General features: G+C 42.3%; 2 protein-coding genes across 2 annotated transcripts in view; one reads left to right on the top strand and one right to left on the bottom strand.

Moving 5' to 3' along the window:
- Positions 1–12,184, bottom strand: part of PRKD3 (protein kinase D3) — a 63,219-nt gene extending 51,035 nt beyond the window's left edge. Inside the window, exon 1 of the mRNA XM_080408100.1 lies at positions 11,625–12,184. The gene's annotated coding sequence lies outside the window, so the exon portion shown is untranslated. The remainder of the gene's footprint in view (positions 1–11,624) is intronic.
- Positions 817–14,590, top strand: QPCT (glutaminyl-peptide cyclotransferase). Its single transcript, XM_080408110.1, has 7 exons — positions 817–1,167; positions 5,784–5,930; positions 8,337–8,618; positions 11,174–11,350; positions 12,214–12,313; positions 12,789–12,905; positions 14,409–14,590. Exons 1-7 carry the CDS (start codon positions 1,045–1,047, stop codon positions 14,552–14,554), a joined length of 1,092 nt encoding a protein of 363 aa, XP_080264236.1. The 5' UTR covers positions 817–1,044; the 3' UTR covers positions 14,555–14,590.
- The last annotated feature ends 5,729 nt before the right edge of the window (positions 14,591–20,319 follow it).

The raw sequence follows: 20,319 nt of genomic DNA, 5'->3' as shown, positions 1-20,319 counted from the left end.
CAACAAATCGCTCCACGTCCCTCATATCGCCCTCACAGACAGTTTGAGCACTTGCAAAGCTGTGGTTGCCAGGATGTGGCTTTCCAGCGCGAGGCTGAAGAGCAGCAAGATGATACTCCTCCTCGTGCCCTCCTTTCTTTCTTGCTTCATATTTTTTTTCTCAATTTTTTTCAGCATTAAGCCTGAACTTTAAGAATGCTGTAAGAACCTGAGGCTTTAAATGGAGCATTTGTGATGCGGAATAGTCAGATGTTTTCTCCAATGCCACAGAGCAAGGACAGGGATGTCAAATGACTAAAGAAGGGCTTGTGTGCTCAGAAGCTTTTATCTTTGGTTTAATCATTTCATTGGGGTCTGCTGCAAGAGAGCGCCTGACTACAGATCTTGCTTCCTTGGCAGTCAGTGGTATAACTACAGAATGTAAAATGGCAAGATGGGATTGTCATTCTAGCAAGTATTTAGGCCTAAGAAAGGTGGTGAGAGGAGCTTAAGGAATAATAAATTAAACCGCTTCGCAATTGCATAGGTCTTTGCCTCTCCAGACCCCCACGCACACCCGTTTGGCACTGGCCATGGGCCCGATCGCGGGGGCGGCCCCCGCCCGCCGGCCCCCGCCCGCCCTCGGTCAGGCGCACCGGGAGGGACAGCACCGGGACCGCAGGGAGCCCCCCCCCAGCGCCGGGCTGCCCCCCCGAAACACGCGTTTTCAGGGGGGACTGCAGGCTCCAGCCCGCCTCAGGGCGCGGAGCAGCGGCCCCCGGCAGGCTCCCCGCGGCGCACGGCGGGCGTCGGGAGCGGGGCGGGGGCGTCGGGAGCGGGGCGGGGGCGGCGGGCCCGGGGCCGGTGGCGGGCAGCCCGCCGGGCGCCGCTGACGTGGCGCCAAGGATGCGGCTCGGTTCGGAGGGGAGAGGGGCTGGGAGAGGCTGGCGGAGCCTGGCAGAGCCCAGCGCCCGCCCCGGCCCCGGCGCTCCCCTTCCCGCCCGCGGGCCGCGGAGGGGCGGAGGGAAGGCGGCGGCGGGAGAGCCGTGAGGGGAGAGGAGAGGGATGGCGGGGGGCGAAGGGGCGGCGGCCGCTCCCCGCCTGCTCGGGGCGCTCAGCCTCTGCGCCGCCGCCTGCTTTCACCTGGCGCACGGCGGGGACACCGGCGCAGAGTGGACCCTGGAGAAGGTGGGTCACGGTTGCGTTCCTCAGGCTCTCGGCGCCCCTCCGCCTGGCCGCGGCCAGCGCCCTCCCGGGCGGCGGGAACGGCTGCCGGGGCTGCCGCCCGCCCTGAGGCCCCGTCGCGCCGAGCCCGCCGGCCGCGCAGGTGGGGCGGGGAGGGGAACGGAACATGGCGCCCCTCTCGCCCCCCGGGGATGGCGGCGGGCAGCGGGGCGGCTCCACGCGTTCGTGTGTCGGCGATGCCTTAACGCCACCCGGGACCGGGCTGCTGGAGCGACAGGCTGAGGCAGCCGGGGAATTAGGGGAAACCTGAGCAGGGCAAGAGGGATCAAACCCCGAATTTATACTGTATGTAGCATTCAGTTACACGCCGCTGTTCAGCGTGATTCGCAGCACGGTGCCTCCAGGCTGAGAGAACATGGCTCTGCCAGCAGCGATGCCCATGTAGCTAGGGAAAACAAGCAGGGACAGTGCTGACAGCTACTGTAAAACGGTTTTAAATGGATATAATACCCTAACATGTCATAGAGCCATCCTCTGTCAGTTGTAATTCAGTGTTCTCTGAAACAGTGAAAAAAGCAATCGCGAGGAAAAGAGTAATGAGCAGTAAACCCCTGATTTCTCTTAGCGGTCGATCACGAAACACTAACAGTTTCTTTGTGAAGAACTAAACCACATGGAAGATGGGAGGGCATACAGCTGCACATTACATTCAGTTAAAGGGTTCAGGAATATCCAAGCGGAAAACATACTTCTAGGGCCCATCTCCAGGTGTTTATAGAAGAGCTGAACTCAAAGTTCAGCCAGAACTGACTGAACTCCACTAATCCAGTGCACCGTTTCTTCACCAATAGAGCAGAGTCCAGGAAAACTGGCAAAATGAAGCTTCCATCATAACGTGCCACTTATAGAATGCTTTGGGTTGGAAAGGACCTTAAAGATCACCTAGTTCTACCCCCCCTGCCACGGGCAGGGGCACCCCCCACCAGCCCAGGCTGCTCCCAGCCCCATCCAGGCTGGCCTTGAACGCTGCCAGGGATGGGGCAGCCACAGCTTCTCTGGGCAACCTGTGCTGGTGCCTCGCCACCCCCACAGTAAAGAAATTCTTTCTAACATCTAATCTAAACCTACCCTCTTCCAGTTTAAGGCCATTTCCTCTTGTCCTATTACTACAGGCCCTTGTAAAAGTCCCTCTCCACCTTTCCTGAGGGCCCCTTTAGGTACTGGAACTGCTCGAAGGTCTCCCCAGAGCTCTCCTCCAGGCTGAACAACCCCAACTCTCCCAGCCTGTCCTCAGAGGAGAGGTGCTCCAGCCCGCTGATCATCTTCGTGGTCCTCTGAATTCACTCCACTGGTTCTCCATTCCCCCAGTCCCTGCCTTTGCCTTCTGTGACTTGGGCAGTGTGGCTGGAGCACTTGCCAGTGAAGACCAAGGCAAAATAGTCACTGTACACCTCAGCCTTCTCCATGGCCTGGGTAACTAGGTCTCCCATTTCCTTCCAGAGCAGGTCCACATTTCCCCTAGTCTTCCTTTGTGAAGCTCATTTGCCACCAGCTCCTCCTCAGTCATTCCCTTTCTCTTTGATTTTATTCACTCCCCACTTAAGTAAGTATTGGGTTGGAGAAACTTTGTAATTCTGTTCTGTTAATTGTATCTTACTATATATATAGCTCCTGTACAGGCTATGTATCTGTAACATATCTGTAGTATGCATAATACATATATATGTATATATAATACATAAGAATATACGAGGCTAAATCTTTTAGTCATACTAGTGGAAGTACAAGCCTGTAGCCCCAGTGCTCCTTTTTTCAGCCCCCTTGAGCCACACCAACACACTCCAGCTCATTCCATTCCTACTAGTCAATCTACTTGCCAATGATGTAAGTAGTATCATCTAACCGCCAAACCATAGCATCTGAACTCCTCTGCCCATGGAGACACTAACCAAGAACCACTTCCTCTTTCTCTACAAATTCTTGTCCCTTGACAACTTATGTTCCTTCTCCCTAAAGGAAGCCATAAGTTGAAACTCTGCAGTGAACAGACCTTCCCCTCCTCCTCTCACTGAGGAGGAGGAATTGGGTCCTAAACTTAAGAGTTCTTAGAAGCCAACTTCCCTTGGCACAGAGCTGAAATACACTAAAATTGGCAGGTAAGCGTGGGCTGCTTGTAGAAGTTGAAGTCTTGCATTTCTGTGCAGCTTAGTACAAAAGGTTTAGTGACAGCCCTGTTGTAAGTACATTGCTGTGCCTCCCTGCTGTAGCCACGGAGGAAACGGGGACTGACCAACACGGTAAGGAATGAGTCACCCACAGATCTCATTCCACTTCTCTTTTATTTCATGACCACTTTTGTAATTCCTTTCACTTCCCAAATTTGAAGAAACGGGAATTTATTCCCCTCTTCTGAAGTGTTTTCATACATTGGTACTTTCATAATAATAATAATGACGATGATGTTTCTTTGCAAGTGATTCAGTGACCCCAATTCCCTGGCATGCTCTACAGCGAGAAGCAAGGTGACTCCACATTTTAACAGAGCCCTTGACTTGTTCAACTGAAGGCCTGTTTGCTGAGCTTTCCTAATTAAATTGTCCTCCTACACTCTTCTGAAGTTGCTTTATTTTTTCTTTCTCCTCTTACAGCCTGTTCCTCAAACAGAACAGCTCCCTGACAACATTTTCTTTTCTCTGTGCCTTTTGTATGCTGGTGTAAATTCCACCATATTAAACTTTCAGTCTTTCAAAAGACACCTTGTGCATCATCTTCAATACGTTTTCCAAACTTGTAAAAGTTCTTCTTTATATCAGATGAAATGCAATTTTTCTTCAACCCATGTCTAAATTTGCTAGCATTAAAAATGTTAACTGCACATCCTAAAATTTGGTGTCTTTATAGTCTTAAAATTCAGCTTTAAACACTATAATAAAATTGGCATCGTAGGATTCAGTGTCTTTTTGTCTTCCTTCTACTTAATGTCACTAGTGAACTGAAGTGGAATTAGAGAAGAGGTCCATGCAAAGATAAACAGCTAGGAAATAAGAGAAGAGTAGAATTAAATGTTTACAGTGAGGTCTATAAAATATTTGTTCTTGTGCCTGCTTTGCTCAGTGCACACACACAAATGAAGTAGAAAAGACAACAAATAGTGAGGCAAAAAACATTGACAATGTTCATCAGTCAGGGTAATTAAGGTAACAGGTCATTATACAGGACTGCAGAAGATCTCAAGGTCAGTACACTTTCTGGCCAGGTAATGAGTTTCAGCAATCAGTTCAGAGAAATGTGAAATGATGCGCGTGAGTGAGTGGGAAAGGAGAGGGAATGAATATTTTTTGTTAATACATACAACCATGGAGTTAAATAGATTTATGAAAATGTCAGTTTGGTGCAGCAGCAGCCCAAAAGCAAATCAGTTATTAAACAGTCTGAAGAAAAGAAAATAATAAAATATAAAATACCATTATCACACACTATAAGTGATGGTGCACTCACATTGCAGTTTCCCTCGCTTTCCTCATCTCAGAAAGGATGAGATAGACAGGGTACACTGAAGGACAGCAAGTCTGATCAATAATGTAAGGCAATTCCGATCAAAGAACAAATAAACAGACCAGGATTTCTCAGGGAGAAAGAGAAGAGTAGAGGGAACTCCCTACGATAGAAATAAGGAATAGGTATCATAGGAGCATCCTAAGATAGTGCATAAAATAGGGATCTATGAAAACAGGAGTGGCTAGGGAAGTTCCTGAGGAGACAGTTGCTAGACATTGGATAGACATCAGGTGCCCAAAGGGGCATTTGAGATGTCCTTGGGGACCCCACCTGGGATTCAGCTATCACTCCATCACAGCACAAGGCTCTTGCACGTTAAAGACATGCATTTGCCAGCCCCATAAGGATGTCTGGTGTATTCTAGGTCACCTGAAATAGCTCTAAAGGTCTGTGCTCAGGCAACAGAAAAGAAGCTGCTTGAGAGGTAGCTAGCACTGCTAGCTGTTGCCAGAGGAGACAAGCTGCCAGTTCTGAGGTTAACCCATGTGTCACAAAGTTGACGCATACCCCAGCTAGCCCCAGAGGAGCTCCAGCACGCTGTGTAGTTACACCACCACCACCACCATGGGCAGAGGCCACAGTGACACAGCCTCACTCCTTCTGGGACTGAGCTGGTTTATGCGTTCCTTTGCAGTACAGCACCTCGCAACGTAGACACAGCGTAAAGCTAAATATTACTGCTACTAAAAACAAAGCTTCCTGTGTTTGTCTCAGTGGAAAACTCATTTGAAGGTGGCATGGTTGCAGACATGACTGGGTGCATGCAGAATTAAGAGATTAGAAAAGAGAGAACCCAATCATGGGTTGAGATTTTACAGTTACCTCATAGGTTTAAAATTTCTCCCATGTTTTTAATACTAGTACATTTTACATGGAAATCAAAGATACAGATGCCACAGAACTTAAAAATATCAATCATTTTTGAGAGAAAAGCTTTTTTAAAATTAATTTTTTGTTGTCAGTAAGAGCAGTACATCACATTTACTGTAATTCTGAAGAAAACTATGGTTAAAACATCTAGTAATAGTTACAGCAATCTTTCCTTTTTCTCCCATCTGCAGTATTCTCACCAACCAAGAATTTTACATTCTGATGCTATTCAAAAAGTTGCAGCAAACACAGATGTTTCTGAAATGTGGGAGAATGATTTGCGCCCAATCCTGATAGAAAGATACTCCGGATCACCAGGAAATTATGTCGTACGACAGGTAAGACAGTATTTCCTGAAAACCTCTCAGAACATCTATTATTTATATTCTGAGTGCCTTTAGTGACCGCTAACGGGGCAGACACATTCCTTTCACTCAGTAGGATGAACCCTGTCTTTGTTCAAGTCTAGACTGCACAAAGCCTACATGACACAGCTTGCACTTTGTTATTTCCCAAGGCTGCATAGTATGACAAAAAAAAAAAAATACTGGTTTAAAAAATTGATTATTTTAATTAAAAAGCTTGCCTCAGGTTTGGTACCAAAAGTACAACACAACCGTTGTCCTTTCCCTCACAGAAGCAGGTTTTTGGTCACCAGTTCAAACCCCTGGGACCATACACAGGGGTGAAATAAATGCCAGGCTCCCCCCAGCCCCATTTCTGCAGAGGTTCTGTGCTGTTACAGTCCCCTGCAGTGTTGCTTCAGACAAGTGTATCAACACAAAAAGGGATCAGAGGGGCCCAAACGGGCAGGCAGGTGAAATGGTCAACATGATGAAGGGCAGCACAGCTCCAAGCAGCACACTAGCTAGCTCTGCTGGCCCAAGCACAGCAGCCCGTTAACGCTGGGCTAACGTGTCCAGGTTGCACCTGACCCCGAGCCAGTAAAAGCTGCAGCACGCTGTATTTGAGCTACAAGGAGCTACCACCGGGCTGGGTCGCTGCCCTATCGGCACCTCTGCTTCGCGGTCACAGTGTGCGTCTTCAGGATTGTGTGCTGTGCTGTCTTTGCATTATGTTAGCCAAGCAGGAGACCAAAACTGGTACAGCTGAATTTACTGCAAGACATTCACAACATCTCACTAGCCCTTCATCTACCCTTCAGGCAGCGACGCAACAGCTCCAAGACAGCCCTAACTACAGTACGTTTATTTGCTACTCTGCAGTTTGTAAACTGGAAAAAAACAGCTTTTTAATGCTTTGTGTGTGCGCGCATGCACGTCTATAGATGTAGTTTGGTGGTTTATTTAGTGATACCCTGGAAGGCAGGCAAATGAAAGGGGGAAAAAGTAAGAAAACCAAAAAAACCAGCTGAGTCTAGGCTAGAAAACCACAAACCATGTTCAAAATGGGATCATCCTGTTCCAAGGTAACAGCATGTACTAAAGTAGACCCCCACCAAAGGAAAAGAGTCCTCCATTGTCAAGGCACAGTGGAGTTTGAAACAAATGACATTTCTTTCTAAGACACAGAAAAAGCACCAGGCTCCTTTAAGGGAGAAGGCTACTGCCAGTTACAGCTAGCGCACACTGGGAACTCCATCCAGGCTTATATATTCCCCTTAATCCATAACAGACATCCTTTGCTCTGCCTACAGATAGCAGACAGACCACAATGATGCCATAAAAGCTTTTAGAGGGTGACTACGAACAAAATGGAAGTTTGTTCTAGCGCTAAAATTCATGGCAGTATTCCCACTGACTTCACTAAGAGCAGAACAAGTCTTCAAAGTGTATTTCCCCCCCACCCCCTTAGAGGCTTTTCCTAATGTTTATCTGAAGAGAGGAATCTGTCTTGAAGAAGCACTCTAGGGATCCATAAAAATAAGTTGCTCAACAGAGATGGCCCTCCAATAAGAGTTAGCCAGAACTCTGTACTCAGTATCTAACTGGGGTTAGAGGTATTCTCTTTAGGTAGGAAGATACGTAAAAATTAATCATCTCTTTTATAGTCACTGTCTTAATTTTTATCTTTACATGAGCTACACTTAGAAGATTTCATTTTTAAAACATTGTTCTGAAATGTTTAATTCTTTCTTTAATTTCCAGGAATCAGACCGTCTCTTACAGCCTTGTAAACAACTTACATCACTTGAAAGCTGGTTTTCTCATAGAAGCTAAAAAAACCCACCAAAAACCCCAACCAAAACCCCAAAAGCCAAAATCCCCACACCAACCAAGCAAACCACAACCGAAAAAACCCCCAACAACTCTCCAGCATTTTTTTTATAGTGCTGTGGCATCTATGTCAAAATAGCCATGCCAAGTTCTCTGCAGCCAGTTCTGACATTTAATTTAAGGGCATAACTGAGTTTAAATTTGAAGAGGTAAACATTAAATCTGTCCTGGTTACACCTGAAAAAACACTGGCCTGGAAACTTCAAAGATCAAGATCTTAATGTGTCATAGTAATGGGCAATCATTCAAAGCACTTTCACACTCCAAAGACAAGAGATGAAAGGAAAAAATGAAAAGCAAGTCAGTCAAAGGCTAAGGTAGCAAGGATGTTGCTTATTTTATATGTTGATATTACATTTTTTGGTTCTAAAATGTAACGTTTAAAATACCATGAATTTACAGAAATAAGCTTAAGTGCCACTGTTAATTAGCCGGTAACAGTTTGTCTGCAACATCTTTCTAAAGCAAGCAATATTAATCTGATTTATCTTTTTTTTTTTAATGCAGCGTATCAAGCACCGTCTTCAAAGATTACAGGCTGGTTGGGAAATTGAAGAAGATACATTTCAGAGGTACACACCATATGGATATCAAACATTTTCTAACATTATTAGCACTCTCAACCCCTCTGCAAAACGCCATCTAGTACTTGCTTGCCACTACGACTCAAAATTCTTTAGACAACAATGGCATGAGAAAGTCTTTGTAGGAGCAACTGATTCAGCCGTGCCTTGTGCTATGATATTGGAGCTGGCACGTGCCCTGGACAACAAGCTTCAGCTGATCAAGGTAGTTTGCTTGTTTCGTTTTCATTTGGTTTTGCATCAGCAATAGGCCTTTGGGCACTTCCATGTTCTCTCCCACAGCCTGCGTGCCTGATTCTCTGCTGTGCCTGTAGTAAAACTCCTACTGACTTCAAGAAGAACTGAACTTTAGAATACATTATCACATTAAAACTTCGTAGGCAAAGGCTTGCTATCTAAAAATCACTTAATAAATATATACTACATAAAAATAACAATTTCTACATTAATAATACGTTTCATAGACTCTGAAATATAATCCTACCTTCAATCAAAAAGGTGCAGAACCCTACTCAGAAGTTGCTCTCATGTCCAGTAACATCTAGGGTCACTGACAAAGTTTTGTTGCTTTCTGAATCTTGCACTTTTAAAATCTCTCAGTTGTATTCTGTTTTGGGAGACAGATGAACTAATCGCTGTGAAGGAAAGTTATATACGCATCCCTCCATCCCATGATGGTTTCAAGCTTTTCTTCTTGTTTTCCTTTATCAATTTAAATGTTTATGAAACAAGTGATGGCTGAGTACAGGAAAACAGTCAAGCAATAGCATAATATTATCAGTCTGTGTTACCTACGCTATGAAAATCTGCTTTGAAGTGCTGCCATTGCTAGGTGCAAAATCTGTTGGTCCTACAGGCTTTTAGAGGCCGCAGGATCACAGATCGATGAGTGCCATCTGCTGGTTCGGCATTTACTGTTTACAGAAGAACACTTCGACACTACCGGAGCTTTTGTAGGTAAAGGTCTCTCAAACGCTTTACAAAGCATTGGGAATACACTCGGCTCAGGTATTCAGATTACTTGGCAGTTGTTCTCAGAGACTGATTTGGTGCCTTCTGACAGAAGAATATTTCAGAATTAGAAACTAAGAATATGCCAGTGTTTTTAATCACAAAACAGAGCACTCCTGTAATCCATATGCCTTCATTTAGAATACATTTGCCTGATGGTTATTTATGGAACAACCTGCATGCTGACTTAAAGACTGGACTTTTTCTCAAGTAACATATTATTTTTTGATGAAATTGTTTTATCATGTAAGATGACAGCATTTGACAAAATGACAATCTAATTACTTTGCACAGGCTACCACTTGTACAGTCTTAACAAAATATACTTTGGCATCCATCTGCTTAATACATTAGCTATGACCTTTTTGCTCTGCTTATAGTAGCGTAACAGCCTTCGTTATGTTTTCGGACAAATCTATTTATACTTCGACTTGAAGCTGCGATTTTTATCTTCATGTTTCTCCAGTTACATAGAGTAAATTTAAAATTAAAGAGAAAAGACATCTCTACTTTATTCAGACCTGGGAATGTATTAAACAGTAATAGCACTAATACTACAAATACCACTTTCTAAAATTCAAATAGCATTAATACAGTTTCTTCCAGAATGTAATGCAAACTGACTGCTATCAAAAGAGTTCTGTCCTGTGCAAAGGACAAAGGGCAGCAAAGCACTGCATTAGAGAAATCCATATATCACTGTAAGCATAATCAATATCAACTTGCCTATGTGAGCAACATTTTATGGAAGTTTCCACTACTGTTTATATTGGATCAGCTCCAGCTAGTTGGAAGTTGTAGCCCATACAGGACATGACTGTTGCCGGTGTCCCCACCTTTTTAACCACATCATGTGATTTCACTTGAAATAGCATTAATTAGTAGAGGGGTTAAAATATTTATAGCAACCGCCAAGACTACAGTTCCCAAAACTGTTCCTATAGCAGAACCAAACTGGGTTTAGCCGTGTTGCAGATTATTAGGAAATGCTTTTGGTGCCAACCAGGCTTCGGTTAGTAAACAGAGACAGAAAAAAGGCTCCTTCTACATGGGGAAGAAATTTCACACAGATGTCTCCTTTGTGACCCTGAATACGTTAATGATATATATTCTCAGTTTTTACTGCTATGATATTTTTGGTTGCTGAAAGGGAAGGGCGTATCTACTCCACTCCTGTGCTTTGGTTTTAGAGTGAAGTTGCCTTGGTGGCTGCAAGTCCCCCTAAGGGAAAAGAAATGGTCATTCTTCTCACGACTGGCTACTCTGTCCCTCAAAAAACCATCAACTTTACAAATATGTAATTCACCGCTACAGAGGCACAACTCTAGCAGACGCATTACTCCTTTGTGGCGTTATTGAGTAATACCATGAGCACTCATATCGGGTGTTGTTGCTGACATGTCTTCTTGTTATTTGAGATGATGTTTCTGCTACCTGGTTTTGCAGACCTGTCTCAACATACTCAGCTCGTGTCTGCTAAAGTCAGAAATGAAATTTTTAGCCAGAACCAAAATGACACCAGACTGGAGAACATATAACTGTGCTAGATAAATAATAATGACATAATGATGTACTAGATAAATAATAAAGACTACTACTATTACACCGTAGTGCATGTTTTAACAGCCATAGGAAGGTTTGTACCTGAAGATACACCCCTACTGATGTTGCTGACATGACTACAGTATTTGTCCTTTATTTCATGTTCTGACCAGAATGAGTTTTGTTATTTTTAACTTCCTCCAACAGACCAGCTCAACATCAAGACCAGACCTTTCACTTCAGCTCATTTTTTTTGATGGTGAAGAAGCCTTTGTGCGGTGGTCCCCTTCTGATTCCCTCTATGGATCTCAACACTTAGCTCGGAAAATGGTATCTACTCCACATCCACCTGGTTCAACAACCACAAATCAGCTGCATGGCATAGTAAGTGGCTTTCACTTCCTTAATGAGTAATAGTAAATTGCATCTTAAAAAATATTTAATTAGTAAGTAATTGGCCAAATTCTTAAGAAACCATGAACCCCACCAAAGTTAATGGGAAGAAGCAAGCCTGAGGAAATTTTATGAGATGTGGTAAAACAGAGAGTTGACAAGACCTTTTCAGGTGAATCTGCTTAGACCTTCTCCATGCAAGTATGAGGAGTCACAGAAAAATAAAAATACACAAATTAATTAGAACATAAACTAGGATACCCACCTTCTTCAAGAGAGAGAATTCAAAGTGAGTAGGGAACAACACAGACATATCATCAGTCTAGGAACAGACCTCCCCTACCTCAGCGCTAAGCTACAAGCAAGCTCCGCTTCCCTTTGGATTCCTGCTAACATTCTGGTTGTCTGCTCCGTTCTCCCTACTGCCTTCTAGTTTCCCTGCTCACTGCTGAGACACTTTTCTTCTGTCACTGTATCTTGTGACTCATAAAATGTCCTTCCCTTGACAGACTTTGTTGTTCTCTGGGGAAGCAGCAATTTCCTCTTCTTTCTCCCCACCTACCTTAGTTTTTCTTTTAAAGGGATATAACACACAAACTGCAAAGAAAGTGATGCGGTTTGCTTCAGCTTGAGGAACAGAGCAGCAGGCTACCGTTTTGCTCCTCCAAAAGATGGCAAAATGCATCAGATTGGAGTCAGGTTCTGCTAATGAGTTCTTAGGCACCATGGTAGAAAAGCCAGATCTTGGCCAGGGCTATCAAAGACCTATAAGGAACCAAGAGGTCTGGTTGCAGCTGCTGTGGTTGATGGTGGTGTAGTAGAGAATTCTGTATTAAAGATTCTTTCTTCTGTAGGACCTGCTTGTACTACTGGATTTAATCGGTGCACCAAACCCAGTCTTCCCCAATTATTTCCCGAACACTATTCGATGGTTTCAGAGGCTTCAAGCAATTGGTAAGGAGAAGGGTATGGGCTTTTGGTGAATTGGAAGATTTGGGGTATACCCTCTGAATGTATTAAGTCCTGTAAATCAGATTATTTTTCTGTTCTACAACTATACTATTTAATAATGTAAGTGTTAAATTTACTGCATCTTAAACCTACACAAAGATTTGAATAGTTAGTTAATAACTGAGGAAGATTCCCAGACCTTTGGAATCCACAAAACAAGATTCTATTACTGATTGTCACTCTGCAACTCTTGGGAATTGCTTCACTTCTGTGTTTTAGTTCTCACTTCTGTAAAATGACAGTAACGGCACCAGTCTTGAGGTCTTCTAAGTACTAAACAAATGCAAGAGACTGTCATCCATGCCTTTTTCTTCTTTGATGGGAAAAGCTTCCACGTGAGAGGAAAAATAATTCAAACATGCTTGCATGCCTCCTATTGTCCAAAATTTGTAATAATCACTTGCATTGTGAATTACAGAGCAAGAGCTACACAACATGAATCTGTTGAAGAACCATGTGTTTGAAAGGCAGTATTTCCAGAATACTTTATATCAAGGCCTGGTTGAAGATGACCACGTTCCATTTTTATTAAGAGGTACCGGAAGCTCCTATATTTTACAGTCTATTGTTCAGTAACAAATGCATGATTTCATGAATAAGCACGTGCACATGATCCTGTTTTTCAAGCTTATTTGCCCCAACTTGAGGCTTCCAAATCCAACTTTACAGAAGCTTTGAAAAGATACCCGAACAAAAGCAGTGATACAACATCATTTTGCAGGAGCACAGCTCCAGTGGCACAGATAATGGAAAAACCTGTCAGCAGTAGTGTCTCCTACAAAGATAAGCAATTCTGATCCAGCGGGATATCCCTACATACCACACTAGCCAGCCAGTTACTATTTCTAGGAACTGTGAAACACTCGAGGGTTGTATCTTCAAAGACTACAAAAATCTCTGTAAAGCTTTGTTGTCACAGTTACAGTAACGCTCCTTATTACCTGTTTAAATCTGAAGGCACTGATTCTTGCAAAAACTCACATACTGAAACTAGACGTTCTCGTCCCCTAAAGAGAATGTAGATTTCACAGCTGCCAGCTTGAGGGGTGGGAAAGGTGCACGGAGTAGCCAGCAGAAATAGCAAAGGACACAATATGCCTGAAATCCCTCCTGGAATTAGGCACACACCTGCAAGTGGGACTCCCTACCTAAGCATTTCTCCTGGCAGCCACCTACACCATGAATCTTTCATTTTTCACACCAAGGCAGAGCCCAGGTCCAACAAAGCCAACACAACCAACACATGCATGTCCAGGGATATCAAAAATCCTACATGTGAGAAGCTGATAAGGGAATACAATGACTACACCTCAAACCCTTTTCTTTTCACGATTAGCACCTAGTGAAGAAAACAGATTCTTTAGCAGTACGCAGCTGAAAAATGAGAGAGGAAAAGTAGTAAAACAGGAAGAGGCTGGAGAGAAACAATACTCCCCCCAAAAAAAGCAATTAGGAAGCAGAAGACTGATTTAACTCCTTTTTTACATTAAAGTTGCAGCATGTATAGGTGGCTTGATGTTGCAGTCATACAGATAATTTCAAGTGGAAGTTCTTCTACCTGAGGATTACAGTGGTTCTATTTTACAGAGTAAAAATACAGACACCCTATTTTACCATTTATGGAGAGGACTAAAAAAATGCTTCTAGAAGTGCTCAGCCTTAACATTGTCCAAGAACACGGCAATTGGTTTTCAGTTTGTGGAGCTGCAGCGATATCTGTGCCCTTCTGTGGCTTCGAAACATGGTATCAACACCTACAATGCAAAGGATCTTTTTTTTTTTTAAAAAAATAAATATAAAAGAGGTAAACTTAAAAGAAAGGAAAGTGCCAGTTCTAGGAAACACAACAAAATGGATGCAAGGCTTAAAAAAAAAAAAAAAAAAGAGAGAAGGTAAAAGGAAGCTGCAGTGACACACACTCCTCTATAAAGTAAGTTTATTGAGTAGTTACCTGACTGTTGCTAAACAGTGACATATTAATTGGCTTAACAGAACTTCACCAATATTTCTTCTCCAAATTTCATTTTCCTCCTTACAGGGGTTCCAGTCCTGCATCTGATTCCATCCCCTTTTCCTGCAGTATGGCATACCATGGAGGACACAGAAGAAAACCTTGACAAAACTACTATCGACAATCTCAGCAAAATCCTGCAAGTGTTTGTACTGGAATATCTAAACCTGTGATACACAAAATGGCAATAAATTGTACTTCATTCTAAATACTGTTTGCCCACCTTCACATCTGCTATGTAATTACACTGGCGAGCACTGAAGCGGTGCAAAATATAATGATAGCTCTTACTAGACCTATTATTGATTCAGAGGTTCCTGGCCCAATGTTCCATGTAGCCAAATATGACAGCATTAAATAAGAATTAGTTTCAGCCTGGAAATAATTTGATTTTTCCATGTCTTACCGCTGAATAAAAAAGAAACCTGCAGAATTTTTCCAGATTGTTATCACTGTTTTGTGTCAGATATTAAGATCCCAGAAGGGAATGCCTCCCGACTTAAGCGTTAGCTGCAGTTTTTACAAGGTGTGACCAACTTTTGCAGTGTTCAGCAATGGAAATTTATACCACATTATTAAAAGAGGCAAAACTCACACTAAAACATGTATCTACTTTGCGCTGCACTAAACCACCTCATTCTGAAATGAGTTGCTAGAACTCCTGACACAGAAGGGATTTTTAATCCTCCCTGCTCTGACACCAGGAACCCGAGAAATAACCCAAATTAATTTTTCTCTGTCATTTGTTGGATACTTTTTGATGGAGAAGGGTGGTGGGGAGCGATGCTAAGAGGAAGGTACGTGGGGGGTTCCGTTGTGCTTTGGCTGCAACACAGGAGACAGGAACTGAAGAGTGGGGGTGGTGGTGGAAGCAACACCCCAGCACACACCATTCATTCATGTGAGAATCATTCACAATTTGACCCCCCCAAAAAACCAAATCAAACACCCCTGCTGTTTTTAATACAGATTATATCAGATGTAATCATACTAGGAAAGCGATCACTTCAGAAACTAGAGTTTAAAATAAATATAATTTTAAAGGCAAAGTGCTATCTATCAAGAGTAAAATGAGTCAGAAGCAAGAAGACAGTTTAAGCACCAAAAAATAAGGACAAGCCTATATCAGAAAAAGATACCAGTTTAACAACCCCGTGCTTTTACATTCCTTATTGGAATTATTCAGTAAATTTAGTGTAACACTGGCAGAAATCTAGCCTGGAATGAAACCAGTTGGAGAAGCCAGAAGAATCAATATTCAAAAGCGACCTACAAAACTATGGTTTCTACTGGTAAGAAAAAGATGACAGCATTTGAAGAAAAAAACCCAAACCAAACATTAATCAAGCTATTTTACTGCTCTGAACTTCTTTCATTAGAAAATTCTATCCTGGGCAAAGGGATTTAAAAAAGAAATAAGCTATGCAGTTGTAGGCATGTCAGATTTGGCCTGTATTTTACCCTTTTCCTAAAGCAAACATTTCTGAACCTAAAATATTTCCATATATACTTTAAAGTCGCAACAGAAATGTGTATTTACAACAGTGCAAATTTGTAGAATGTTACTATTACAGGACAGCCTGAAAATGAAATTCAATCTGATTTTCTTGTTCAAGATGAAACAAAAGCCCTTTATGTTTTCCCATCGATTTTAACATTTGTGAGAAACGTTTCTATTTTGCATGCAACTTCTGAAATAGAATACAATGAACATTCCACAAATTGGACAGATGTATTTATTTCCAGATATTACTGTACATCTGTGGAAATACATCAAAGCTATCTGGAGTCTTTGCTGTCATATTCTCCATTACTTCAGCCCATGAGAAAACATTCTAAACAACTACATTAAATCTTCTTAAGTTTGAATACTCAGAGCGGTTATAAGGCACCTACTGCACCCTCTGAAGTGGCAATAAAACCGTAACAAAATGACTATATACAGATATGTTAAACAGGAGTTTGTATGGCCAATTCCGTTTTTACAGGTGAATTCTTGTGTTACTTCATACTTTGCCAGGCCTCTGCAAAATGCTGTATGCACCTGCAGGGCGCACTGCTACTCTGCTGCTTCAAAAATTTGAAAGTTAAAATAGGCTTCATTATGAAATGCGGGATCAGAGTTTTGTTGCAAATGGAAAAAGCCTGTTTTTACAAAAACCTATCAGAGTTTGTTAAAACCATAATTTAATCACGTAGTACACCAAGTCTCTGGCATGTCAATTTTGTCACCAACCTCTCACAGCCTGAGCATGCAGTTTTCTTGAGTTACATTTACTCAGTTGAAAGAAATGAGGTACAGGTTGGTGTAATATGACCCAATGGCTCTCAAAACATCAGTTTTGAGTTTGGGGTCTTTCTGGTACAGGAAGAGAGGGCCATCTCCTAACTGGATGTGAGCCCTGGAAAGAGTGTACTTAGAAGGGAGGGTCATCATCTTAGGAATTCATATGAGCCGTCATTCACTTAAAAAAATAACTGCTGAGAGGAAAACTCACATCTGCCCAGTAACCACATGAATCCAAGAACCCAAGCTCTCAAAAGCGTAAGAACCTGAAGTAGTCAACGAGGCAAAAACATGGTGCAAGGAGGGGTCTCACTGCTAAGGCAGAGGAAAACAAACAGGCAAGAGAAATTCTAGCCATGTGATAAAATACCCAGAAAACAAAAAATACAAGTGATGGTATCTCTTCTACTGTTGGTTTTGATGTTTAATATTATCAAGTATCCAGATCCTACGGACCTGAACATGCCAGTACAGGTAATCACTTCAGCATTCGGAGACAGGCTTTTTGCTGAAGAACCTCTCCCTGGCTAGTTTCTCTGTCCCAGCTGGATGGTGGCAGCATCAACTAAGCCAAGAATTAGACACATCAGCAGAACTGCTGCGCATGTTTTCTCCTTGTAAAGGATTTGTCGCACCCCGGTCAAGGGGTGTGGGGGGGAATCAGCAATCTCCCACCCATGCGAGGCTGTCACTGGCTTCTCGGAGCCCTCCCACAGCTGCGTGTGGTTACTACCGGGGTGAAGGGAACACAGAACAGCAGGAACTCAAAGGCCATTACTCAACAGGTAAAGCTGCAACCACCCCCCCATATTACATTAGTTACTTGTGCTGTAGCAGGCGCTGTAGCTCCTTTTGTATCAGGACAATGCAGTTTTTGCAAGAAGCTTAAGCCTAAGTAATGGTACACGCAGCTCATTCTCTAAAGCTTGATGAATTTACCTGTAAGTGAAGTGATCCTGGGCAATCACTGCTGGAACAAGTTCAGGGAGTAACAACGCCAAATGCTCTGGCAGACAGAAATCACAGGGTACCACCCTCCGGTTTTTCTCCAACTGGGGCAGCATTCCTATTACTAGGAATGAAGACCAGATAAATTAACAGCTATTATTCACCACATTTCAAACAAACATTTAGATTGTGACCACCTAACAGCAAAATACAGTTATAAAAGACAAAAGGCAGTAAAAACGCTCGCTGTAGAACTATTACAAGGACGCAGTCCATATTGGTAGCAGACCCAGCAAAACAGTTCCGAAGTTTCACACATCTACTCATTGAGACTGAAGTTCACTCGAGAGCATCACTTAAACGATCAACATATATAAAAAGGTAACTATAAAATCTTGTACACAAATTACCACTTTTTCCTTGTCATTTAAGGATGACACCGATTTTATTTTCCTCGTATAAAAGGAGACATTTTACTCTGTGCCGATTTAACAAATATTCTTAATATATTCATAACAATAAAGCAGCTAAAAAGCTGTTCTAATCTCTAAAAGAACTTTTATCATCTGCACATGATATATATTGTAAACAATCACTCCAAAAAATAATTTTATTAAAGTGATTATATTGCACTCAGAATTCTGGGATACTTATTCTCCCTTCTCATTTTAAATCAAAGATCAGCTTCATTTTTTAATAAAATGGAGCTTTAATTTTCTACTAAAAACAAGTTGGCATGCGATCAATATAATACAATGTATTTAAAATGTCAGAAAAAGGGCAAGTGTCTGGTTATGAAACCGGAGTAAAAGGAACAATTCTCAAATAGGCCACACGAGAGTAGTATATTGTAAACATTCTGCTGGCTCTAAGGTGTTGCAGATGCTGTAGAAAGCGCGGTCTAGTTCAGCACCCAAGAGGTACAGAGAATCTGTTCAAGTGTTCTGTACTTAGTGAATTTCCACGCAGCAATGGCACGTGTAAGACTACACATAAAGACAAAGTAATGAAACAAAGGCGATTTCTGAGCCAATACTGACCTCACAGAAACACAGCCAATTGTTGTAAGTTTGTTTTAATCTTTAAACGCAAGTTTTCCAGGTCATTAAATTTTCTGACACAGCAGCGAAGCTGTTTCTCTTGTTGCAAATGAAGTACAGAACTAGATTCCCTACTTGCAGCTTACGTGGACTGTGTACCATGGCAGTCTGGACACTACCCTCAGCCTAAAACATCTTGGCTAGATACCGTCATGCAGAACGTCACCCTTACTTTGTTTGCAAGAGTGACACCCTCCTCCCATGCAGTGGAGCGAGAAACACAAGTAGTGGAGAGGGAAAGGAAAAAAATAAACAAACAAACAACCCAAACCACCAAAAACCAGGACAGTAATGTCCTTGTGCAGAAAAAGAAATCCTCAGCCAGGGTGAAGAGGCCACAGATCTTTAACATTCAAATGAAGGCTGTTTTCTCAACTCAGTTCTACAAGAGAAAGATTTCTCTATCACACCCATTATCTTCAGGTAACACACTATCTTTGGAGTCCCTGAGATACTACAGCTCCATATAACCACCTTGGACAAATGGAGAGACTTAGTATACAGATAAGCAAGGTGGAAGCCAATACATAGCACCCTGAGTTGCAAGTGAAACAACAGGAACAGGCAACCCACTCCCCAACAGCCAAGAGATGCAGAAGGAAAGTGCAGAGGAGATATTGGCGAGGGAATTACAAGACACATACTGCACAGGAGGACAGAAAAAAAAATTGAAGTCTTTCTAAAAGGCCTTTCCCTGTTACCAGAGCAGTGAAGAAAAAGACAGCAGTCAGAGGGAAAAGCTCTCTGAGAAAGGCCCTGAAGAAATGCGGCCATCTGGATGTACAGCAGAACAGCAATGCAAAAGCAGAGGCAAGTTAGGCAGTCTTGTTCCAAGCGTGCTCCAAAGGTTAAGCACTCCAGCAATGACTAAGAACTGTCAGTGATCACTGACCTGCACTATGGATATAAACCAGGAATATAAATAGATACTTTTTCCCCTGAAACTACAGAAAAAATACAAAAAGGAAAAATACAAAGTCACAATCAAATCACAGAATACCTTCCGTAGTCAAAAATGAAATACTGGCTTCAGAAACAATACAGCCATCTGCTCTGTATCTTAAATAGCATTAATCATAAAAAAGAGGTGCTTGTAAAATCTTAAGTTTGAAATATTTTATTTCCCAGTATATTGCTAAATAATTTTGCAGTTAAACCAAAAAGGAAGTATCAGAGATGAATATGGAATACTTACAACTAGAAAATGGTTGCTGAACCATCTGAATTTCTATAAAAGCATCAATAAAAATGTAAAAACATGGTCTCACAAAATTGATTAGAATCTGAAATGCCAGATTGTCTTCACAATGGCCACAATATGAATACTGATGGATTTCTGCAACCAAAAACTAGTTGTGACTTTGCCAAAAAATGGCTTAATACAGCAATCAAAACATCTCTAAAAATTGGGACTTGTACTTCTGCAATTTCCTACTCTCTCAGCTATTTGGCATTCATTAGGAAAAAAAATTATGCTACCTGGTCACAATTTTATTCTCTTATGGAGTTGTGCTATAGCTCAATACATTCTTGGGAAAATAAAGAAAAGTGAATAAAAAGCTGAATAGAAATAGACACTCTATAAAAACTATCTGTAAAGTAT

This window comes from Falco punctatus (genome assembly GCF_963210335.1).
Source record: "Falco punctatus genome assembly, chromosome: 12".
NCBI classification, from domain to species: Eukaryota; Metazoa; Chordata; class Aves; order Falconiformes; family Falconidae; genus Falco; species Falco punctatus.
This window is presented reverse-complemented; position numbering and strand designations above follow the sequence as displayed.